At 34.3% G+C, this 21963-nt stretch overlaps 2 protein-coding genes across 3 annotated transcripts; both read left to right on the top strand.

Moving 5' to 3' along the window:
• Positions 1-533: 533 nt before the first annotated feature.
• Positions 534-13120, top strand: LOC105108587 (probable manganese-transporting ATPase PDR2). Its single transcript, XM_011002938.1, has 21 exons — positions 534-995; positions 1083-1175; positions 2680-2882; positions 3525-3597; positions 3742-3914; positions 4000-4171; positions 4634-4738; positions 4852-4962; positions 5065-5151; positions 5237-5419; positions 5803-5853; positions 5944-6069; positions 7380-7459; positions 8304-8412; positions 8837-8965; positions 9714-9779; positions 9922-9993; positions 10485-10636; positions 10775-10886; positions 10969-11085; positions 11578-13120. Exons 1-21 carry the CDS (start codon positions 744-746, stop codon positions 12676-12678), a joined length of 3567 nt encoding a protein of 1188 aa, XP_011001240.1. The 5' UTR covers positions 534-743; the 3' UTR covers positions 12679-13120.
• Positions 13121-15909: 2789 nt separating this feature from the next.
• Positions 15910-19983, top strand: LOC105108585 (protein DYAD-like). 2 transcript variants are annotated; one of them, XM_011002935.1, is made up of 9 exons: positions 15910-16069; positions 17150-17232; positions 17331-17814; positions 17908-18291; positions 18381-18438; positions 18527-18610; positions 18721-19070; positions 19258-19369; positions 19448-19983. In XM_011002935.1, the coding sequence occupies exons 2-9, from the start codon at positions 17214-17216 to the stop codon at positions 19541-19543; spliced, it is 1587 nt and encodes a 528-aa protein (XP_011001237.1). In that variant the 5' UTR covers positions 15910-16069; positions 17150-17213; the 3' UTR covers positions 19544-19983. The 2 variants fall into 2 exon arrangements, with proteins under 2 accessions (XP_011001237.1, XP_011001238.1); XM_011002936.1 differs by lacking the exon at positions 15910-16069 and adding an exon at positions 16119-16377.
• Positions 19984-21963: the final 1980 nt, after the last annotated feature.

Raw genomic sequence — 21963 nt, 5'->3', positions numbered from 1 at the left:
CAGTTTAATTCAATTAAAAATAAAAATTAACTTGTAACCTTGTAAAAAAGAATTATAATATTAAGTTATTAACAAATTATTTATAGTTCCATTTTATAAATAAAATATAAGGAAGTTAATTGTCATTATTTATTATGAAAGTTTTATTGTATCTCATTGCTAGTTTTCTGTTATTACTATAAATATGTATGAAATAATATTTTTAATTTTTATACAGAATTATTATCGTCACTTATGAATTAAACAATCATGTCTCCATTTAAATCGTTAATAATGTAGTTCTTTCATCAATTCTATATGTTTTATTTATTTATTTCTTGAGAAATTAGAAAAATAAAAAAATAGAAGATTTGAATTTTTGATGAGATTTTGAGAAAAAATAATGATATTAAATATTGCTTTAAAATTTCTTAAATGATAAGGAGTAATTGGTTATTTATTATACTATGAGGATTAATCAATAATGTGTACAAACTATAAGGACTATAATATAATTGCATAAGCCTCAAACTTTGGGTGCTTTATTTATGATGTCTCAAATTCGTTACTGAGATTGATAGTTGTCCTGATAGAGTTTCCTCCACTAACCCGACCGAGTCACAACTCAAAACTCTGAGTCGCAACCGATTCCGATCTCCTCTCAGGCACCGCTCTCTCAGCCCAATTACCACCATGCTTTACGCTTTAGGGTTCTGATTTGAGTTGCTTGGACTGATCAGGGTTTAATCCGATCCTGGACAGCGATGGTGTTGAGGTTTAATGTAGGAGGGAAAGTAGTGGAGAGAGTGGATTTGATAAGGAAGAAGAAATGGCCATGGAGATTAGATATTTTGCCATTTGCAATTTTGTATGCGATTTGGATGGTAACGATTGTGCCGAGCATTGACATTGTTGATGCTTTTATTGTTCTTGGTGGACTCGTTGCTGTTCATGTTCTTGTTTTGCTTTTCACTGCCTGGTCTGTTGATTTCAAGTGCTTTGTTCAGTATAGTAAGGTAATATAGCTGTTAGCGTGTGTTTGGTTCTGGATTTTGGTGCTCTGGTTAGGGTTTTGTTTTGTGATTTGGGGGTTTTGTGTTTAGGTTAATGATATTTATGCTGCGGATTCATGTAAAGTTACGCCGGCGAAGTTTTCTGGTTCTAAAGAAGTTGTGCCATTGCATATTCGTCAAGAAGTAAGGGGTTTTTTTTCTTTATTTAAGTGGAAATGTATTTTTTTTCTCTATGTTGGTAGATTGAACTGATAATTGGATGTTCTTAGTTGATGTAGGATAATAATGGATTCATTTTGCAGATTGTTTTTTCGGGGGTGTGAAAAATGATGTTAACTATAGAATGATAGAAGAATTGTTTGCTCATGGTGGTGATGGTATTTGAGCTGTTAGGGAAATGTAGTTTGTTGTAAGTGGATTTGATGAAAGTTGGGTGATTTTTGAGGTGGTGAGGATGAAAGCTAAAAATGGATTCACTTCACGAATTGTTTTTTCAGGGGAGTTAAGGATAGAATTGAATGCAATGCATGTGCTGGTATGGTGGAATATTTTTCATTTGATTTCATATATTTTGAATGGGAACAAATGCTCAAATGGGCAAAAATCATTTTCTGAAATTTCATGGTGCGGAAGTGGGTCATCTGGCTGGAGTTTTTATCGATGGCATCTTGTGATTTTTCTGAACTTTGGTAGTGGAGGGTTTGTCTACGTTGATTGGTCGACGTAGTGTCTCAAGCTGAATTAAATCAGGACAATGTCCTAATCAAAAAGTTTAAATTAATAAACTTCTGTTAACCTTTTTATGTCATGTTTAAAAAATGCCATTATCATCATTTTGCAAATATGCTTGTTTCTAATGTCATATGACTTTTTCAAAAGTATTGCATGATTTGAAAAAATGAACTTTGCAGTGGATGGTTTACCTAGATTTGACTGCAAAAGATACAACTTACATTTGGTGATCCTGTGGAAGTTTGTAGCTGATTTATTTCACTGCTGGAGTTGCAGACTACAATGTTTTAGGGCTTTAGAAATTGAAAACACAAGTCTGAGAGTATATAAATTAAAGAAAAAAGAAACAAAACTACTAACACTAATAGATCCACTGGGGTTTTAAGGAATCACACTCCCTGATGAGGAAAGTATCACACTCTCAAAGTAAAGGGCAGCACATTATTCATAATAATTTGTTCATATTCCATTGAAATACCATAAGCATATTTATATCAGCTTGAGTTATTGCTAACCAGTTGGATTCCTATCTAAGAAACATAAACAAGTCACTAATTTAATGACTAAGAAAAGAAATAAAGCAGGAAAATAAATGTCTGACCATACCACTAAATTTCCTGTGGTCCAGGAAATTATAGAATTGCCCTTGACCATACTAACTAGAAACGGCATCTGTGAAAATAGCTTGAAAAAACTTAAAACCAACTTGCATAACCAATCATCTAGGCTTTTATCTCACTCAATTTAAGCTTTGCTGAATATCTCCTTTTGTCCCTTGCTTGAATATGCACCCAAAGTCAAATCTAAATCTGTAGGCAGTATCAGGAGTTGAGAGTAATTTTATTGACTATGTAAGATTAATCAATACTGAGATTTCTAGTTTATATGGTTATAACTTCGCTTTATCACCCACTCTTTGTTTTTCCCTGAAAATTTCCTTTACTTGCATGTATAGTCAGCAGCATCCTCAACTCCAGGGGATGTGGAAGAATTCTACTTTGATTTTAGAAAGCAGTGTTTCATCTATTCAAAGGAGAATGGGACATTTCGCAAGCTTCCTTACCCTACCAAGGAAACATTTGGCTACTATCTTAAAAGCACTGGCCATGGCTCTGAGGCTAAGGTAGCTGCTGCTGCTGAGAAATGGGGACGGAATGTGTGAGTTTTTTCTATCTTTCTGTTTCATTCATTTGTATGTCCAATATTTGTGATCTATAAAATTAAGGATACCAGAGTATATCAATCTTGTCATGGGAAAAGGTCTCCCAAGTGTCCTTCCATTTCATTGTTAACTGGTTCTTTCCTTGTGGGTTGTAAGTTTGTTTCTTGTTTCCAGTGTCTCTGTACCAGTTATTTTTCTGGATATTCATATCTAATAACCTTGCAGTATTAATGGTAATAAATGAACAGTGGGACTAACTTTTGGTTGATGCTTGTTAAGGATAGCAAAACCAAATTAACTTTTGAGAGATTTTATCATTTGGAATGACAATATTAGATTCTAGGTTCTATCAACTTCTGATCAAACTTTTTTTTTTTTTCCACGTTCTCATTTAAAACTACTACATCAAATGCATTTAATTTAATCCCTTGTATATGGAACTTAATTGCTGGACTTTTGATATCTTGAATTGTTTGTCTATTGGATTTTCTATGTATTAAATAAGGATTTGGCATAGCTCTTTCTTGTCCCTGGAATGATGTCATGATTTTTTCATCGTGCCTGAACATTTGAAGCATTGTTTATCTGTGTTTTTATTTTGTTCCACTTCTTGATTGGGATTGTTTATGATTTTATAGATTTGAATATCCGCAACCCACATTCCAAAAATTATTGAAAGAGCAGTGCATGGAGCCTTTTTTTGTATTTCAGGTTTTGTCCTTAATCCTCATCCTTCTTCTCTTTTTCTCTATTATTAGGACTCTATTTCAACTTGTATTATTTTTTTATGCTCTACCCTTTTTATCTTTTCATTCTGACATTCTCCTTTGGCTTTTGCAATGTGTATCTGTATAGGTATTCTGTGTGGGGCTTTGGTGCTTGGATGAATTTTGGTACTACAGCTTGTTCACCCTCTTTATGCTGTTTATGTTCGAATCAACAATGGCAAAGAGTCGGTTGAAGACTCTAAGCGAGCTAAGACGTGTTAGAGTGGACACCCAGACTGTAATGGTGCATCGTTGTGGGAAGTACGTATTTTTTATGTGATTTGAGTGCTTTTGTAAATCATAATTATGGTAGATATGTGGAATCATGCCATCAACATGATTTTAGGTGGGTGAAACTCTCTGGAACTGATCTTTTACCTGGGGATGTTGTCTCCATTGGACGCTCTTCTGGTCAGAATGGGGAGGACAAGTCTGTACCAGCTGACATGCTTCTATTGGCTGGAAGTGCCATTGTGAATGAAGCCATTCTCACAGGCGAGTCTACTCCCCAATGGAAGGTAGTCTCTTTTCTGTTTTCTAATAAATGTTGTTTTAAGAGCTTTTGAAATGTGATTATCTGACACTAGATTTGGCATGTGGGTGAGGATCTGGATGGAGGTTTTATGTTTGGGTTGTTGTGCTTTGTCAAATAGGCTATTTTATTGTTACAAGCCCTTCTTAAAAAAATGTGACAGGCCATTTGTGAGATTTGTGTTCATTTATTAATGCTTGTGATTACAATGTTCTAATATGAAGCCTAAATTTTTTCATATAAAAATGGTTACTGCAATTGAATAATATTTTGTTTGCAGCTTTGTTAGACTGACGTGATGCTCTTTTATGTTTTGTCTCTAACAAAAGGATAAAGAAAAGTCTTTTTTATGCTAACCATTATCTTCTAGGCTGCTGGGTTTTCATATTTGGTAATTTTTTAAATCCCTTGCTTCTTAGAACTTCCAACAGCGGGATTTTTTTTTTAGGTTTCAATCATGGGTAGGGGAACTGAGGAGAAGTTATCAGCCAAACGTGATAAGAACCACGTTTTATTTGGCGGGACTAAAATATTGCAGCATACTCCAGATAAGGTTGGTCGTGTTAATTAGCAACATTGCTTATTGAATTCTTGAGCACTTCTTTTCCTTGTTTTTTTAGTGTATTTACAGTTTCAACTGATACCCTTAATTCTTCATGGACTTAGACCTTTCCCCTAAGGGCTCCTGATGGTGGCTGTCTAGCTGTTGTTCTACGGACTGGGTTTGAAACGAGTCAAGGGAAACTGATGAGGACCATTTTGTTTTCCACAGAAAGGGTACTTAATTTAATTCTTAGTTGAGTAAGGTTTGCTGAAACTTTCTTGAGACATTTTGATTCTGGTCCTCCTTTAATTATCTTTTTATTATACTTGTTGAAGGTTACTGCCAACAGTTGGGAAAGTGGTTTGTTCATACTATTTCTACTTGTGTTTGCAATCATTGCTGCTGGTTATGTGCTTAAAAAGGCAAGTGATGTTTTTTTTTTTTAATGAGGTACTATTAAGCATACTGTACAATTTGCCCTATGCTAATGGGATTTCCTTAATGCAGGGATTAGAGGATCCCACAAGGAGCAAGTACAAGCTTTTCCTAAGTTGTTCACTTATCATAACATCTGTGATTCCACCTGAGCTGCCAATGGAATTATCAATAGCAGTTAATACATCTCTTATTGCATTGGCTCGGCGGGGAATATTTTGTACTGAACCTTTTCGCATCCCTTTTGCAGGAAAGGTAAGTTAACTCAGTCTGATGGTCATCCTTTCCTTCAATCACTACTTTTCTCATTAAATCAGCAATGTTGTTTACTTTTCTGAAATGAATTGGTTGCTGTGCCTGTTTTAGTTGGGTTGCTATTCCTTCTTTTGCTTTCAAGATATGATAAAGGTCTTAGAGTTAGTGTGTCTTAACAAGAAACTGCAGTCTATTAAAAAACCTGAACACATTCCTATTAATATCAACTCATAGACTCGTACAGTACTTGTTATGACAAACACTTTTTCTTGTTTGTATGTTGAAGCTGTTTCCTTAATGGTGATCAGGGGCACAGTGAATGTTAGTGTCTGTGCTCCTATATTTTAACTTATATTAATTGCTATCATCATTTTTGTCTGCAGGTTGATATATGTTGTTTTGATAAAACTGGAACACTAACATCAGATGACATGGTATGCTTCTCACATAATGTGTTGTTATGCGCATCAGTTTATTGATATTAAATTCCTTATTCAAATTGCTTTCTTCCTGTTGGTTTGCAGGAGTTCTGTGGTGTTGTTGGGCAGACAGAGAGTGCAGATTTAGAAACTGATATGACCAAAGTGCCTGTCTGTACAGCTGAGATTTTGGCCTCTTGTCACGCATTGGTGTTTGTGGACAACAAGCTGGTATGCTTACATAATTTTTGGCATACTGTTCCTAGAATCTCTGAATTTTTGGTTGTGAGCCACTTTCCATCAGTTCACCTTTACATTTGTTTTTCCTTGGATGAAAGAAATTTAGTTGAAATGCATAAGATTACAGCATATAGATAAAAGAAATTTAGTTGAAATGCATAAGATTACAGCATATAAACAACGTTATGGTATAGTTGAATCTCCTTATGTTGTAATTTTCATCTATGAAGATGTGCACATTTTACAAAGGCCTGTATTCCCATAATGAGTGTATCACCTGCTGCCTATTCCCCCCACTGTACTCTTCCAGCTGATAGAGAAAAAAATGCCTCTATCGATGTTTGGATTCAAAAATTAGGTTTTATTCTATTACAGTGGCTCAGATAAAGTTTATTTTAATACACCCTAAACTTCACGGTTAATAAGGTTTCATTTTCTTATAATAAGAATTTGAGCTGGCTCCGCTGTGTAACTTATGTAGTCATTTGATAAATAATGAACTTGGTTGGCTTTTTTCTTGCCTGTAGAACTTCAAGGCTTGCATGAAATTAACACTCTTAAAGAGGTGTTTGCTTCTTTTTTTCTGAAGGAAATCGAAGTTTGAATGAGATTTGAATCATCCTCTTCTTGATCCTCCTTTGATTGTCACAACTAATAACTGGACTCAGAATCAACTTTGAAGATCTATATATAGATACCTTCTGGCTCCTAACCTTTTTGACAATCAATTAGAAGCCAAGGATGGAGTTCAAGCAGATTTATTATTTCACATTTCAATACTAATTCTGGATTTTAAATGGATGGAAAATGTAAAAGTAAAAAGGAGGGTATGGTCAGTCATCAATGCTAGGCTTTGTTACATAGCCCTGTAAAAATTTTGGTGCATCAGGTTATTAGGTTTGTATCCATTATCATCTTATCATTTTGTTTTATTAGCTTCCAAGCCTTTCCTCCTTTAATGCAGTGTGTGAGCTGTTTCTGCAGAACACATCTTTGAGAGAATGAAACATGAAATGATACTGCTTGGAATTAGTCTCATTGAGGTCTTCGGAAATTAGCTGCTAGATTTTACTGAAAGCACCATATAATTCAGCGTTCTTCTCTATTTTCTCCCACTAGAAAAGCCAAATTGCATGCTATTCATTGTCCTTGATGCATCGTGAAGTGCCCTGCTTGTAATGTTTTCCAGTTAGCATGAGCAAATTGTTTTCTGATATTAGCATCTGTGTGACATGGGCTAAAACCCCTCTCAATATGTTTATTGTCCCTTGATAATATTACACTTTCATAATTGCTTGCAGGTTGGTGATCCACTTGAGAAGGCTGCGCTGAAGGGAATAGGCTGGAGTTATAAATCTGATGAAAAGGCCATGCCCAAGAAGTAAGTTGTGGAAGTGCTCTATGGATTCATTTGTATGTATGTAATGTCCTTTTCTTGTCTGCTTAATCTCTGACTATAATATATTTTGGTTGAGATCTTTTATGCTCCTGATCTGTTAACAAAATTTCTATATTCTATTGCTATTATAAGAAAATGAATTGAAGGGAAACAAGTCATGAGAAAAAAAAAAAAAGAAAAAAAAGAAAAAAGAAAGGAACTTGATTGCAGGCAATGATGAGTTTGCACTATAGTTTGAGTTCATTTTCATGTATTGCTTTTTGTTTGGAACATTCTTAAATTTTCTAATTATGGTCCAAACTAGCTAATCAGAGAAGATCACTCAGCTATTAAGTTTCAAACTGGTTTTCAATTCTCACATAAACAGACAAACTATCATGTCTATTGGGATTCCTCAGATGAGCAAGTCTGAAACAACTAGCTGGTAGCTAGCGGGGAAGACAAATGGTTTCATGACAGTCTTTTTTCATAACAAACTCTGGATCGTAATCCAATGAGTCAGTGTACCAGGCTACCATCTACTCTAAGAGGTCTATAAGGAGGGAGTTTCAATGTGTTAGATATATTGGTTTATTTATTTTTCTGAGTGCATGAAATTTTCAGTTTTCCTCTGAAAAATTATATTTTGACAAGTGATAAATGTATTGAAAATGCTAAATGGAGGTAAACCGTGTAGACATGAAGTATGTACTAATGAGGACATGAAATGGAAAAAAATGAAAGGACATTCAAGACAGATCAAAACATACTCCAAATCATTCTTATGCTTGAGGGTTTTTTCATTATCAAGTTCAATGCAATTATTTACCATTCTTATTAATTGCAGAGGAGGTGGTAATGCTGTTCAGATTGTCCAGAGACACCACTTTGCATCCCATTTGAAACGAATGGCAGTCGTTGTTCGCATACAGGAGGAATTCTTGGCATTTGTGAAGGTCAGTTGGTTGCTTATTGTTTTTGTATGAGTTGATGTGCTTGAGCAAATTTGACTAGCAATGTGCAGATTTAGGTTTATTGACCTGTTTGTTTGTGCAAATGTGTCTGCAAATATTTATTTTGTTTTTAATTATTTCAGTCACTTAGTTGGACTACTATCATTTATTTATTTTTATTTTTTTCACAAAGGAGCATATTGGAAGCTAATCTAATCATGGTCCTAGGCATCAACTGCCACATGATGACAAACATTTTGCAAATTCTTTGCCATCCCAACATTCTTATTTGTTGCTTGACTATTGATCATTTTTTTTTTCCTTGTCTTGCAAATACAATAATATGAGAAATACAATAGCTGATTTATAGCAGGCTCTATCTTACTGTCCTTAATATAATATCATGCTGTTTTTTGGGTGTTTTTAGGGTGCTCCTGAAACAATCCAGGATAGACTTGTTGATTTGCCACCGTCATATGTTGATACATATAAAAAATACACACGTCAAGGGTCTCGGGTTCTGGCCCTTGCTTTCAAGAACCTTCCAGACATGACAGTAAGTTTCTGATACCTTTTACTTTCTTCTCTCCTTGATGTTTACTTAAATAGTGAGTAGCTTCCAATTTGATTTTGGCTGTTTTATGTACTTGATACTTGGTTTTCTGACCTACCCTGGAAAAGGGTTGTTAGAACCTACTCTTCATGAAAGAAATTATTATGTCTTGCTGCATGCACATCTAATATGACTATTGGATTCCCAATGTTATTGTTTTGTTATTCATAACGGTAGATGTTGAGGGTACATTGAGTCAACTGGTAAATACAATTACGGGATAAAACTGTACCATCATTCATGTGAAAGTATTACATCTATTTCCACTCGTGTTTGTTTTCTTTGGAAGGTCACATTGAAGTACATGGCTTGTGCATCCCTGGAGATTTTAGGAATGTGAAATTTACATATTTGTTGTCTTCTTTTTAGTTCTCTCTTCTCTTTATTGCATCAATTTAATTCTCTATAATGCCAGTTTTGAAACTTTTGCTTTTACCCTGGTCAATTCAAGCGGCAAATTGTCCCAGGTAGTTAAAATGAATCTGTCATTTTTGGAGCAATAGTTACTGTGCAAAGTTGTATTCTAGTGTGAAATGCACATCACCTATTTGTTCCTGTGATGAAGCATGGGGCTTGCTTTATTTGGATTTTCTCATTATATAAAATTGTTTAATGTGTATTCATGTTAAGTTGTTGTATCCTATCTTGTTTTGTTTTGTTTTTTTATTTTCTTTTTTTCTTTTTCATGAAGGTTGGTGAAGCTAGAAGCTTGGATAGAGATGTAGTGGAGACTGATCTTACATTTGCTGGCTTTGCTGTAAGCAACAAATCCTTCTATCTTCTTGTAGTAGTTATATCATTCCCCACCCAAGACCCAAAAAAAAGAGCTCTTGTTTAATTATTCACTTATTAGTAGTTACTTTCTGTACTCTTGTCATCTTACATGCTGGTAATAACAGGTATTTAACTGCCCTATAAGAGCGGATTCAGCTGCTGTTTTGTCAGAATTAAAGAATTCATCTCATGACTTGGTAAGTGGCAACTTTTTACTATTTTAAGTTGGCTGAATCTAAACTTGATGGGAACAATTTGTTTATTCATACATGTTAGTTCATGGTTGCTTGATGCAGTATAAAATACTTCCACTGATTGTTTTGTTAAATTATTAATGTTAATATTTTGTTATTATTTAGAGATTTTTATGTCTTGTAGGAATAATTACAGTAATAAGTTGCAGTGTAGTGTGAAATGAACGTCATTCATTTGTTCTTGTGATGAGGCATGGGGCTTACTTTGTCCGGATTTGCATGTACGCTTAAGTTGCTTTAACCTATCTTTTGTTAGATGTTAAACTTCTTTTTAATGGATTCAAGAAGCATCCCTTGTGGGTTTAAGGGATTAGCCTAGTGGATTAAGCACAATATTTCAGTACTCAATAAATGGAATTTGAGTATCTGCAATTTTGAAACATTCCTTATTTGATTGAAAATAGCGCTCTCATGATGTTGTTCTCTATTGTCAGGTGATGATCACTGGTGACCAAGCTTTGACAGCTTGCCATGTTGCTAGCCAAGTGCATATCATATCAAAACCAGCATTAATTCTTTGTCCATCAAGGAGTGGACAGGGATATGAGTGGATATCGCCTGATGAAATGGAGAAAATTAGTTATGGGTAAAGTTATTATCTCTTGAAAAGTGGGGGTAGTCTATTTTGATGCTTTATGCTAAATACTGATAGCCTGCTTGCTCTTTCTATCAATTGTAATTTTTATTCTTTAGTCTGAGAAAAACAAAATGCAATTAATGTCAGTGACAAAGAGGCTGAAGAATTGTCAGAGACCCATGATCTCTGTATTGGAGGTGACTGCATTGAAATGTTGCAACAGAGTTCTGCTGTTCTACGAGTCATCCCTTATGTCAAGGTTTTAAATCACATTTTTGTCTGGGTATCATTTTCCATGATGGTTTCATCTTGATGATGCATGTCCATTATTATGGTTTCAGGTTTTTGCAAGAGTTGCTCCAGAACAAAAGGAACTTATCTTGACCACTTTTAAAACAGTTGGGAGGATCACTCTGATGTGCGGGGATGGAACCAATGATGTTGGTGCTCTAAAGCAGGTAAGTACACCACTTTCATTTTTTGAGTAAATAATCTCTCCAATTTTATCATGCACGTATTGTTTCTGGATGTGTGGATAAGAAGTTCATAGCTAATTATTAATTGATCTTTGGTTTGAAGTTCAGTGATAATAAATGCAAAAACATTTGCCAATTATTTGTGCACGAATAAGTTTGGTAAAACGCCTTTTAATTCGTACTGATCATATTCTTGGATGGTCATCCCTGTAGTCCACGAAACCAGGGTTCTTCCTTTTTCCTTCTTAATTACTATTTTAATTTTTGGACCAATTGAAATTCATTATTTCAGCTCAGGTAGGATAGACCTCCTTTAGGGATGCATATACAACTGGGAAGATAAAACAAGAAGTTTGGCATCTAAAACTCGTTTAGTCTTTATAAGGAAACAGCAATAAAGCATTATAACTGTTTTCACAGTACCAAAACCAGAAATTGCAGGAGAAATATAAATATTTGATACATTTTTTTCAGGCCCACGTAGGAGTTGCATTGTTGAATGCAGTGCCTCCAACACAAAGTGGAAACAAGTCATCAGAAACACCTAAAGATGGAACGCCCAAGCTTGCAAAGTCAAAAAAACCGAAGCCTGAAGTTAGTAATTTAAATGGAGAAAGCTCTTCTAGAGGTAAAGCTGTATCAAGATCAGATTCTGCTAGCCAATCATCTGGTAACCGTCATCTGACACCAGCAGAAATGCAACGACAGAGGTTGAAGAAGCTAATGGAAGAGATGAACGAGGAGGGTGATGGTCACTCAGCCCCCATTGTCAAGCTCGGAGATGCCTCAATGGCTTCCCCCTTCACAGCAAAGCATGCATCGGTTGCCCCCACAACAGACATAATTCGTCAGGGTCGAAGTACTTTAGTGACTACCCTCCAGATGTTTAAAATACTTGGTCTTAACTGCCTTGCTACAGCATATGTGCTGAGTGTCATGTATCTGGATGGCGTCAAGCTTGGTGATGTGCAGGCCACAATCAGTGGCGTCTTCACTGCTGCCTTTTTCCTTTTCATTTCCCAAGCACGGCCCCTTCCCACACTTTCAGCTGAAAGGCCCCACCCTAATATTTTCTGCTTCTACGTCTTCCTTTCTCTCATGGGACAGTTTGCTATCCACCTGTTTTTCTTGATGTCGTCTGTGAAAAGTGCTGAGAAATACATGCCTGATGAATGCATCGAGCCTGACTCTAATTTTCATCCGAATCTTGTCAACACTGTTTCATACATGGTGAGCATGATGCTTCAGCTAGCCACTTTTGCTGTGAACTATATCGGTCATCCTTTCAACCAGAGCATCACAGAAAGCAAACCGTTCCTATACGCCCTCCTGGCTGCTTCAGGTTTCTTCACAGTGATCACCTCTGATCTATTCAGGGACTTGAATGACTGGTTGAAATTGGTGCCCTTGCCACCAGAATTGAGGAACAAGCTTTTGATTTGGGCTGTTCTCATGTTTCTGAGCTGCTATACATGGGAGAGGCTGCTGAAATGGGCTTTCCCTGGTAGGATTCCAGCTTGGAAGAAACATCAACGGTTGGCTGTGGGCAACGTAGAGAAGAAGAAACATGTCTGAACCCTGAACCCGGAACTGGTATACAAGTCACTAAATTTAGAGAATAGCATGGATAGGAGAATCAAAATGATATAGATTCATCTTTCCCTTGATATGTAACAAATATATATATCCCATTAATTTTGATTACATGGTGGGAATTTTGTCTGAAGATGACCCTATTTTACCATGGAGAAGGATGAAGTTCTCTACCTTGATTTTTGCCTCTTGAGCAAAATATGAGGCGTGGAATAGGAGGTGAAATAGGAGGTGAGAGTCTGTGCACTGTTTCGTAATTCCGACCTTCAAACTATGTTTGCATTCTTACAAGTTGATTTGATATGGAGACTGCTGCTTCCTTCTTCCTTCAAATATTTTATACCTGTACTCCCTTACACATACTTGCAATTGTAAAGATATTTTAAAGAACAGATGCTTATGGGCGGTTGATGCCTGATGACGATCACTGGTGCTTGTTATCTCCAGAATTTTTTTTCTTGGTAAAAAATAAATACCTTACACATACTTGCAATTGTAAAGATATTTTAAAGAAAAGATGCTTATGGGCGGTTGATGCCTGATGACGATCACTGGTGCTTGTAATCTCCAGAATTTTTTAGCAAATTAGCTCAATTTAGTCTTTTTTTTCTTTAATCTAATACAATCCTTGTTAGAAATGGCATTAATATGATGTTTGTTTTTGCAGTTTAATTTATCTTTCAAAGTTTTTTTAAATTGGTTTTTTCTCAAATGTTAAATTGATGCTTTTAAAGGGTGTTTTTATGACTTTATTATATTGATGCAGAAAGTAAAAAGAAAAATATAAAAAATATTATTTTGATATATTTTTAATTAAAAAATAATTTTACAAAAACATTCTATAGTATATTACCAAAACATACTTCTGGTGAGTGTTTACCTAAGCTGTTAAAACCATGTTTCACTAATAAAAATAAATAAAATCAAATTAATGTTTTTTGAACTGTTGAATTCTAATTTAACGGCTCGTGAATCTTGAACAATGAGAAGAAGCCAGCAAAAAGCCTACAAATTTCTCCTACCCGGGAATTGCCATCAAAACGTCTCTCTCCTACAGGCTTCTGCAAATCCGTTCTTCTTTTTTGACATCAATGGACAGAGCCCCACAATAGGATAACATGACAGTGATTATTTTTGTTTTAGAAAAGTATTTAATAAAAAAAAGTTAATTTCAAGTATTTAATAAAAAAAATTTAATTTTTTAATGTTTTCTAATAAAAAAATAATTTAAAAAAATAAAAAAAATATTTTGATATACTTTTAAATAAAAAATACTATAAATAACAATTATTTTCATAAATTAATTTGATTATTTAATTCTTATTCAAAACAATATTGTAATTGACATAAATCAATATAAATTAATTTTTTTAAAAAATTGACCGGGATCTTGGACTGCACTTAGGTCTAAAAACTATGTATAAAAGTGTAATATTTTGACTAAACTATTATTTAGTCCCTAATTTCTCAGCTAACTAATCAATAGATCCACTTGGTTTTTAAAAAATCCATGTATGTTCTTATCCTCTTATAAGGTAGTCCAAGAAATATCATCTTATTCTTAACCTAACTTCCCACAATACAATTGAACATAATTGTTGAGGACCACACCAAACTGGCAGTCACAACCAACTTAAATTTCAATCTCAACATCAGCAATGAAAAGATGATTGTGAATGGAAGGAAGAAGAAGAAGAATAATGTTGCAGTAATAAATTTGTAAAAATGTAAAAGGAAAAAATTGAAATATTTTGAGTTAACTGTTTTTAGTCTCTATGGTTAAGCAAAATAATCAATTAATCACATCCAAGTTTGTGTTCAAGCGATCTTATAAAAGATTTTTTATTTTTACATTCTAGATTCAAACCTTTGTGTTTATATTTGTCTTCTTTGCGGTATCTTATTTATCTAATAAGTTTACAAGATATTTAATGAATTTAAAAATTAATTATGATACATGTAAGTTGATATGGACACTCTGAATTATTAAAAATAAAAAAATTAATTAATCACTTTAATCTTAAAAAACTGACATTAAATCCCAATATTGGTCGTGCTCATCGATGACCTAGTTCTTTAATTAATTGCACATTGCAATTATTTCTTGCTTCAGTATCCTCATTTTCACTCAAAATTACCCTATTTCACCTATTGTAAACAATTGAGCATGTTTAGCAAGGCCGTGCTTTTGATAAAAATCACTTTTTTTGCTTTAATTTTTTTAATGTTTGATAAAAAATAACCATTATTATAATAATAAACTTGCTTAAAATTAAAATGTCATTGAAAGGGTCTCATCTAAATAATTAAAAATAATTCAAATAAAAATTATTTAACTAAGGCATAGGTTACATATTAATATATTAGAGTAATTAGATAACAAAGCCAACTAGGTTAATTTTTTTTATTTTTTAAATTCACTCTATGGTTAAGCAAAATAATCAATTAATAACACCCAGCTTCATGGCCTAGAAATTCTCGCAGAAATTTTTTTATTTCTGCATTCTAGGTTCAAATTTTTGAGTGCATGTTTGTTATTTTCATAATATTTTATTTGTTTATTAAACTTATAAGATATTAAATAAATTCAAAAAATAATTATAATATATATAAACTGATCTAAACACTCTTTATTATTTAAAAAATAATAATTAATTAATCACTTTAATCTAAAAAATCCCATATTAAATCTCAATATTATTCGTGCTCATCAATGACCTAGTTCTTTAATTAATTGCAAATTGCAATTATTTCTTGCTTCTGGACCCTCATTTTTACTCAAAATTACCCTTTTTCACCTATTGTAAACAATTGAACATGTTTAGCAAGGCCGTGTTTCTGATAAAAATCACTTTTTTTGCTTTAATTTTTTTAATGCTAGATAAAAATAATAATAATTATAATAATAAATATGTTTAAAATTAAAATTTCATTGAAAGGATCTCATCTAAATAATTAAAAATAATTCAAATAAAAATTATTTAACTAAGGCATAGGTTACATATTAATATATTAGAGTAATTAGATAACAAAGCCAACTAGGTTAATTTATTTTTTAAATTCAATCTAAATTAGATTTTAAATTCGAACCCCTAGCCCAAATTAATTTTAATAACACTAACATATGATTTTTAAAACTCACATAAAAATATTTTATTATTTAAAAGGCTAAAATAATGGGGGGCATTGGCGGTTGGTTTGGCTAGGGTTTTAGTATTATTTTATTATTTCGATATTTATTTTTCTTGAAAAAACATTTCTCGTTAAGGCTACAGTGTCGGCCCTAACACAAACAAACAAACACCTTCCAGACTCTCTTCGAAATCTCCATAAACCCATCAATCAGACACCAAATTCTCAACAACACACTAAGGTAAGCATACCCTAACTGTTTCTTTCTATGATCCTTTTTGTTCCTGCGATTTTTCTTCCCTCCTTTTCGTGTTCTTTTTAGGATTTCTTTTAACAATGTCTTCATGAATGTTTAAGGAAGAAACCCTTTAATTTTGAGATAAAACCCTAAACCCTGATTTTTGTTTTGGCTGCTTCGTGCTTTGGTTTCTGAGACGGCGTGATGGGGATAAGGACATGGGGTTTCTGGTGGCTTGGTTGTGAGGAAAAGAGGAAAGTAGAGGGGAATGGGTTTGGAGATCATGATTTTTTTTTCTAAGAAATAAACATGTAAAGAAAAATAAATGGTGGTTTTTGTTTTTATAGTTTTTTGAAGGAGGGTTTGTTGGTAGGGTGGGTTCATGATGCTTATGGAAGTATGTGAATGATTTTGAAAATGCTGATTGCGAGGTGTTTTGGAAGCTGTTTTATTAGTTTGCATTGCTTGAGAACTTAAAGGAATCTTAGTTTGATGTTTTAAGTGATGTTATTGTTGGACTTAAAAGCATTTGCCTTTTGTTTTGGATTTCGTGTTCGCTGAGTTGTTTTGTGATGCATTTAATTGTTTTTTTTTTATCAGTATAAATGTACACACGTGTGTATGTATGCATATAAGTTTGGAAGAAAACTGTTTTGTCGAAGAATGTGGACACTGAAAAGTTTTGAAAGCAATTACTGATGTGTTTATTGTTCTTTTTTCTTTCCTTTGGGTTTCCTTGCTCAATGCATACTTACAAAGTGCAACATATTTTAATGTTTTGATTGCTGCTTTTCTCTTTTTGTTTGGGGTATGTTTACCATGCATATGACATATGATTGAACCTGATGGCTTCTGCTTGGTGAAAACTCGCAAGATTTCATTATATATTGTAGGAACCAGCGTACTCATGTTTGTTTTCAAAGTGTTTGATGGGCGGCATTGTGTGCATGCTTGCGCATCTATATGAAGAGTAGTTGATTTTTAATCTAACAAAGTCTTTTCATGCTGTGTTTTTCATTCATTGAGAGCGGGGGGCAAGGGGTAAACGTGCTTACACTGTATTTTTTTTCTTGTGTTTTGTAGGTAGTTTGAAGGGAAGCTTTAACTATAACGTGTGCTTCTGGACGATGGGATCGTGTGCTTTTTGATGTCGCAGTCATACAAAGGTAGTGGAAATTAAAAACCCTGTTCTGTTGGACTACTGGATCATATGCATGGAGTCAGTTGTGTTTTTGAGGTTTTCATTGTGATTCATTTCCTGCAGGTGCTTCAGAATCGCCCGAAAGTTGTGGCAGTGGAGAAGAAAGTACAAGGAAAGGGGCGTGCTTATTGGAGATAAAACGCACTGGAATGGTACAATGGGGAATCAGCAGGCATATTGAGTTCATTGACAACAATCCACCTCCAGGGGAAAATAACCCTCAACTTCCATCTCCCATTATCAAGCATGGACAGAAGAACCCTCAACTTCCATCTGCCATCACCGGCCATGGGAATAACCCTCAATTTCCATCTGCCATTGTCAAAGAAGAAGTAAAAGATGATGAAGCTATGACAACTGAGTCTCTTGTGTTGCCAGAAGCTAAGAAGAGGAAGCATCATGCCCTTCAGGAACCCAGAGAAGCACGAGCTTTGAGATGTTCTAAAGCAAAGGAAACTAGCCTTGTTTATAAATGTAAGCAAATAAAGCGTGAGAATCCCATATCAGTAAAAAAGGAGAATGTCATGGATAGATGGTCAGTAGACAGGTACATGGTAAACCATTATTCTTTTTCTTCCTATCAGTTGGGTTGACACGTCATATGGTGCTTTTTGAAGTGAATGGTGTTTCTGTTTTGAAGGTATAATCAGGCAGAGAAAAGTATGTTGGAGGTCATGAAGGCTGAGGGGGCAGTGTTTGAGAAACCCATTTCCCGGTCAACACTGCGAATGGTAGCTCGTAAACACATTGGTGACACCGGGCTCTTAGACCACCTGCTGAAGCACATTGATGGTAAGGTGGCACCAGGTGGCACTGAGCGGTTTCGACGGTGTTACAACACCCAAGGGATAATGGAGTATTGGCTGGAGAGTGCTGACCTGGTTAAAATTAAGCAGGAGGCTGGAGTACCAGATCCAAACTATGTTCCCCCATCCTGGTTGAGGCCTGGTAGTGTTGCGTCACTGGATTCTGTTTCTGCTGAAGAATTGACTCTGCTTAGAGAGGAAATAGCAAAAATGACGAGGTAAATAAAGACAGTACTAGAATAAAAATCTTAATTATTTAAGCTTAGGTGTGCTGTCTTCCTTGAATAATGAAGTCTTCCTCTTATAGGGATATGGAGGAGCTGGTATCCAAGAATCAAGAGCAACATCAAGCTAACCATGTTGGGGTAAATTTTGAGTTACAATCTGGAGTAAATGAACATAATTATTAGGATTGCTTTATAGGGCTCCATTTGAAGTCTGTCCTTTCAACAGGATATTTACAAGGAATTTGCGGAATGGAGAGGTAAGACAGACCAGCGCCTGATGGAGATTTCAAGTTCTTTGGGTGGTTTGCAGGTACCACAGGAATACCTTATCTTCTGTTTATTCTTTCTTCAACTTCTGATGTACTTTTTGCACCTGTCAGTGTACCTCAATCAATTGCCCTTGAATTTTCCTTTGGACAGGGAAAGTATAAGGAGATGATGGCATGGAAGTCGAAGATTGAACAACAACTCAAGGAAATCTCAAATACACTAAGCAGCTTGCAATCATCAAAGCAATGCAATACCCTGAGTCCAGTTTCTGAAAGATGGGAGGACTGGTTGGAGAGCACCAATTTGGATAATATTCAAGGGGAAGACTTTGCACCTTGGCTAGAGAACATGGATTTGGTTAATGTTGGGTATAATGCCTCAATGAAAGAACCCTACAATGCCTCTCAACTGTGGTTGAAACCCTGTGATAGCCCCTCTCAGGAGCCTGTTTGTGCAAGAGAGCTGGAGCTGCTCAAGGAAGAAATGGCCAAAATGAAAAGGTGATAATTTTTTTTCTTGTTTATTTATTTATTTTTGTAAGTAGAGGACATAAAATTTCAATGCATAATTTTGAGAAAAGGTACAGAAGGCTATGTGTTTGAACTATATCTATCTAAACACCTCTCCCTCAAAAAGGATCTTTATTAATGATCTGAAGTTTGTTGTGCCCTTCTGTGCTATAAACAGAGATATGCAGGGGGTGGTACCCAATAGGATGGAGGAAGATAAAGCTAATGTGACCTCAGATTCATCTGCCACGGCCAATTCCAAGACAGAACTTGACATTTCATTTTTTCAGGTGACGTTTGACAACTCAGATTCATTTTTTCAGGTGTATGAGCTCAATTAAACACACGGTTCATATACTGCTTTGCAGGAAATGTTCAAGGACTTCGGAAAATGGAGAAAGAAGATGGAGCAACAGATGCTTGAGATTTCCAATGCTGTCAATACTTTACAGGCATCAAAGTAATACCTCTACCTCTCCTGAAGCCTTGACATGAAGATAGGAAAGATAGGATGTTAATGATCTTTTGTTCCATTTTGAAGAAACCCAGTTACCCATAGAGTAGCAGGATTAGATATTTAGATACTGTACAGGCTTTACAAGCTAAAACAAGAGCTCTCGCTGATTCCAAATCATCCAAAGCAATAGGACCGGCATCTGACCTTTTGACCACCAAATGAACCAGCTTACATGAACCATATCTTATATATGAGATGCTAATTGTAGAGATCCCGCTTTACTGTTCTTGGGATATAGATGAAGTTGGACACCTTGGAGTGGATCCTTTTTACCGGCTACTTAGTTATAGAAGTTTATTTTGTTTAGGATATGGGATTGTAATGGATTAATGACTATTGCTCTCCTTTATTTTCATGTTAATCTACTGGCAGCTCATGTTTATCCTCTTCTGTGTCGGCCAAACCTGTATAATTAGTTATTACAATTTGTTAGAAAAGAAGTTGGATGTCATCATTGTGGGATCTTGTGGTCAGTTTGCCCGATGCTGCATTATCGCACATCGGTGCCTGTTAGCTTTATTGGCCGTAAAGTAAACCAATAGGCCAAGAGAAGGGGCAATCTGGTCGATGTGTGCGCTTCTTGTATGTAATTTAACTTTTGTATGATTTGAGACGAGAAAACAGGACATAAAGCTGGCCTTGGTTCACGTTCATCGGGACTAGGTTTGTATCTGCGGCTCCCTGGATGAGAGACCCTGAGTACCTGGTGTCTTGTGAATTTATATTGTTGCAGAACAACTCAAGCTTCTAATATGGAGGAGCTTATTGTGTGGCTTAAATTCAATTTGGATCGTATTGCAGGCATGTGGTCAAGTTTTTAAGTTTTGGAATCAAGAATCAAGTGAAATTTAGAAAAGGAATCATATGGTCTCTGCTTATAATAAACTTTCTAGAATTACTTACCATTGCGAATATGAGGTCTGAACTGGAAATTATTTTAACCACTGTATACGTTGAACTATAAGCTTATTGACAAATGATGTTCAGGAGAATTTGAATCTAAACTTTACTCTTTCATATATGTTTGACTATCATGTAAGAATTATTTAAGTAGCAAAGAAAGTGAACATGGGATCTCAAAGTTCTTTTATATTTTTTACATTTCAGGTTGTTATATGAAATAGAATATGAAAGAATTGTCTCAATCTAGAATTAAAGATATTAAATAAGGTATTAAGAATAACTTTATATTTCTCTAATATATATTATTAAGTGAAAGTTTTTTGAATTTTAAATTTTAATAAACTTAGACTATTTTATGTTTAATTTTATTATTTATAATGAAGATGATAAAATTTAAATTCATGACCATTATGTTTAATTTTATTATTTATAATGAAGGTGATAAAATTTAAATTCGTGACTATTTGATTATCAAAACTTTAATATCATATCAAAAAACTATATAATACAATTGAGCTTATTGAAACCAAAAGTTCTAAGTATTTGAGTGAGAATTTGATACTACTAAATGAGAATTTGATCTAAGCCTACTAGATGATCTAAGTTTTTATGTTTTTGGACTTTAGGTTATTTCCTAGCCTATTTAAGGGTCTTGCAAACCTCTTTAAAAGGTAGCCACCATATATTTAATTTTTAGAGAATAAAATTGTGAATTTAGAATTCATACTTGCAACTTTTTTCGCTTATTAACATTCTAGTGGTTTGTATGCTATTGTTGTCGCATTAGCTTTTTATACAATCATCATCTCATCTAAAAAATTTAAGTTATTTGATGAGGTCTCAAACCTTGTTTTATATTACTCTTTAATAGAAAAAACATTGCTTGGTTTTCAGAAATTGAAGAAATTGAAACCATTACCAGTTAAGAATCTTTTGTGAAGTTCTTGCAAATTCAATTTATGGCATCTGTTTATGATGACTCTATGAAATTACTTATCAACCTAAAGTAGGTTACTACGATATGAAACTATAAATCACAATTCAAACAAAGTTCGAGGATTATTTAATTCTCAGTATTTAAGTTTCTTCTTAGAAAGGCTGAAAAAGAAAATCAAAATTGGGATTAATGATGATAAATTTTTATTGTCATAACTCAATTCTGGGTTATTCCCCTAAAATCATCTTTTTTCAAAATAAAAATAAAAATAAAAATAAAGGCGGACAACGTGGAGAATGCAGGCCGGGAAATCAAACTACAATTTTTGGAGGAAGTTCAAGGCCTAATTGTACCCCATTGTGCCCAAAAATAGAGAAAAAAATTGCAAATTCAACGTCAAATTAAATGATGATTGAATGAATTTGCTTAAAAATTAAGTTTAGGGACATAATTAAATTTTTAATAGGCCAATTTAATTTAATCATGGGTCAAATTGAATTTTAATTATGTTTAAGAATTAATTTGAG

This window comes from Populus euphratica, unplaced genomic scaffold (genome assembly GCF_000495115.2).
Source record: "Populus euphratica unplaced genomic scaffold, PopEup_1.0 scaffold196.1, whole genome shotgun sequence".
Lineage (NCBI taxonomy): Eukaryota > Viridiplantae > Streptophyta > Magnoliopsida > Malpighiales > Salicaceae > Populus > Populus euphratica.
This window is presented reverse-complemented; position numbering and strand designations above follow the sequence as displayed.

What these genes read in the sequence shown, in the direction of transcription:
- LOC105108587 (XM_011002938.1), top strand. Translation starts at nt 744, where the DNA reads ATGGTGTTGAGGTTTAATGTAGGAGGGAAAGTAGTGGAGAGAGTGGAT. An exon ending in TGTTTGTGGACAACAAGCTG is followed by an intron (nt 6,070 to 7,379) that starts GTATGCTTACAT and finishes AATTGCTTGCAG; the next exon opens with GTTGGTGATCCACTTGAGAA. An exon ending in GAAAAGGCCATGCCCAAGAA is followed by an intron (nt 7,460 to 8,303) that starts GTAAGTTGTGGA and finishes TATTAATTGCAG; the next exon opens with AGGAGGTGGTAATGCTGTTC.
- LOC105108585 (XM_011002935.1), top strand. An exon ending in GAAATAGCAAAAATGACGAG is followed by an intron (nt 18,292 to 18,380) that starts GTAAATAAAGAC and finishes TTCCTCTTATAG; the next exon opens with GGATATGGAGGAGCTGGTAT. An exon ending in GAAATGGCCAAAATGAAAAG is followed by an intron (nt 19,071 to 19,257) that starts GTGATAATTTTT and finishes TGCTATAAACAG; the next exon opens with AGATATGCAGGGGGTGGTAC.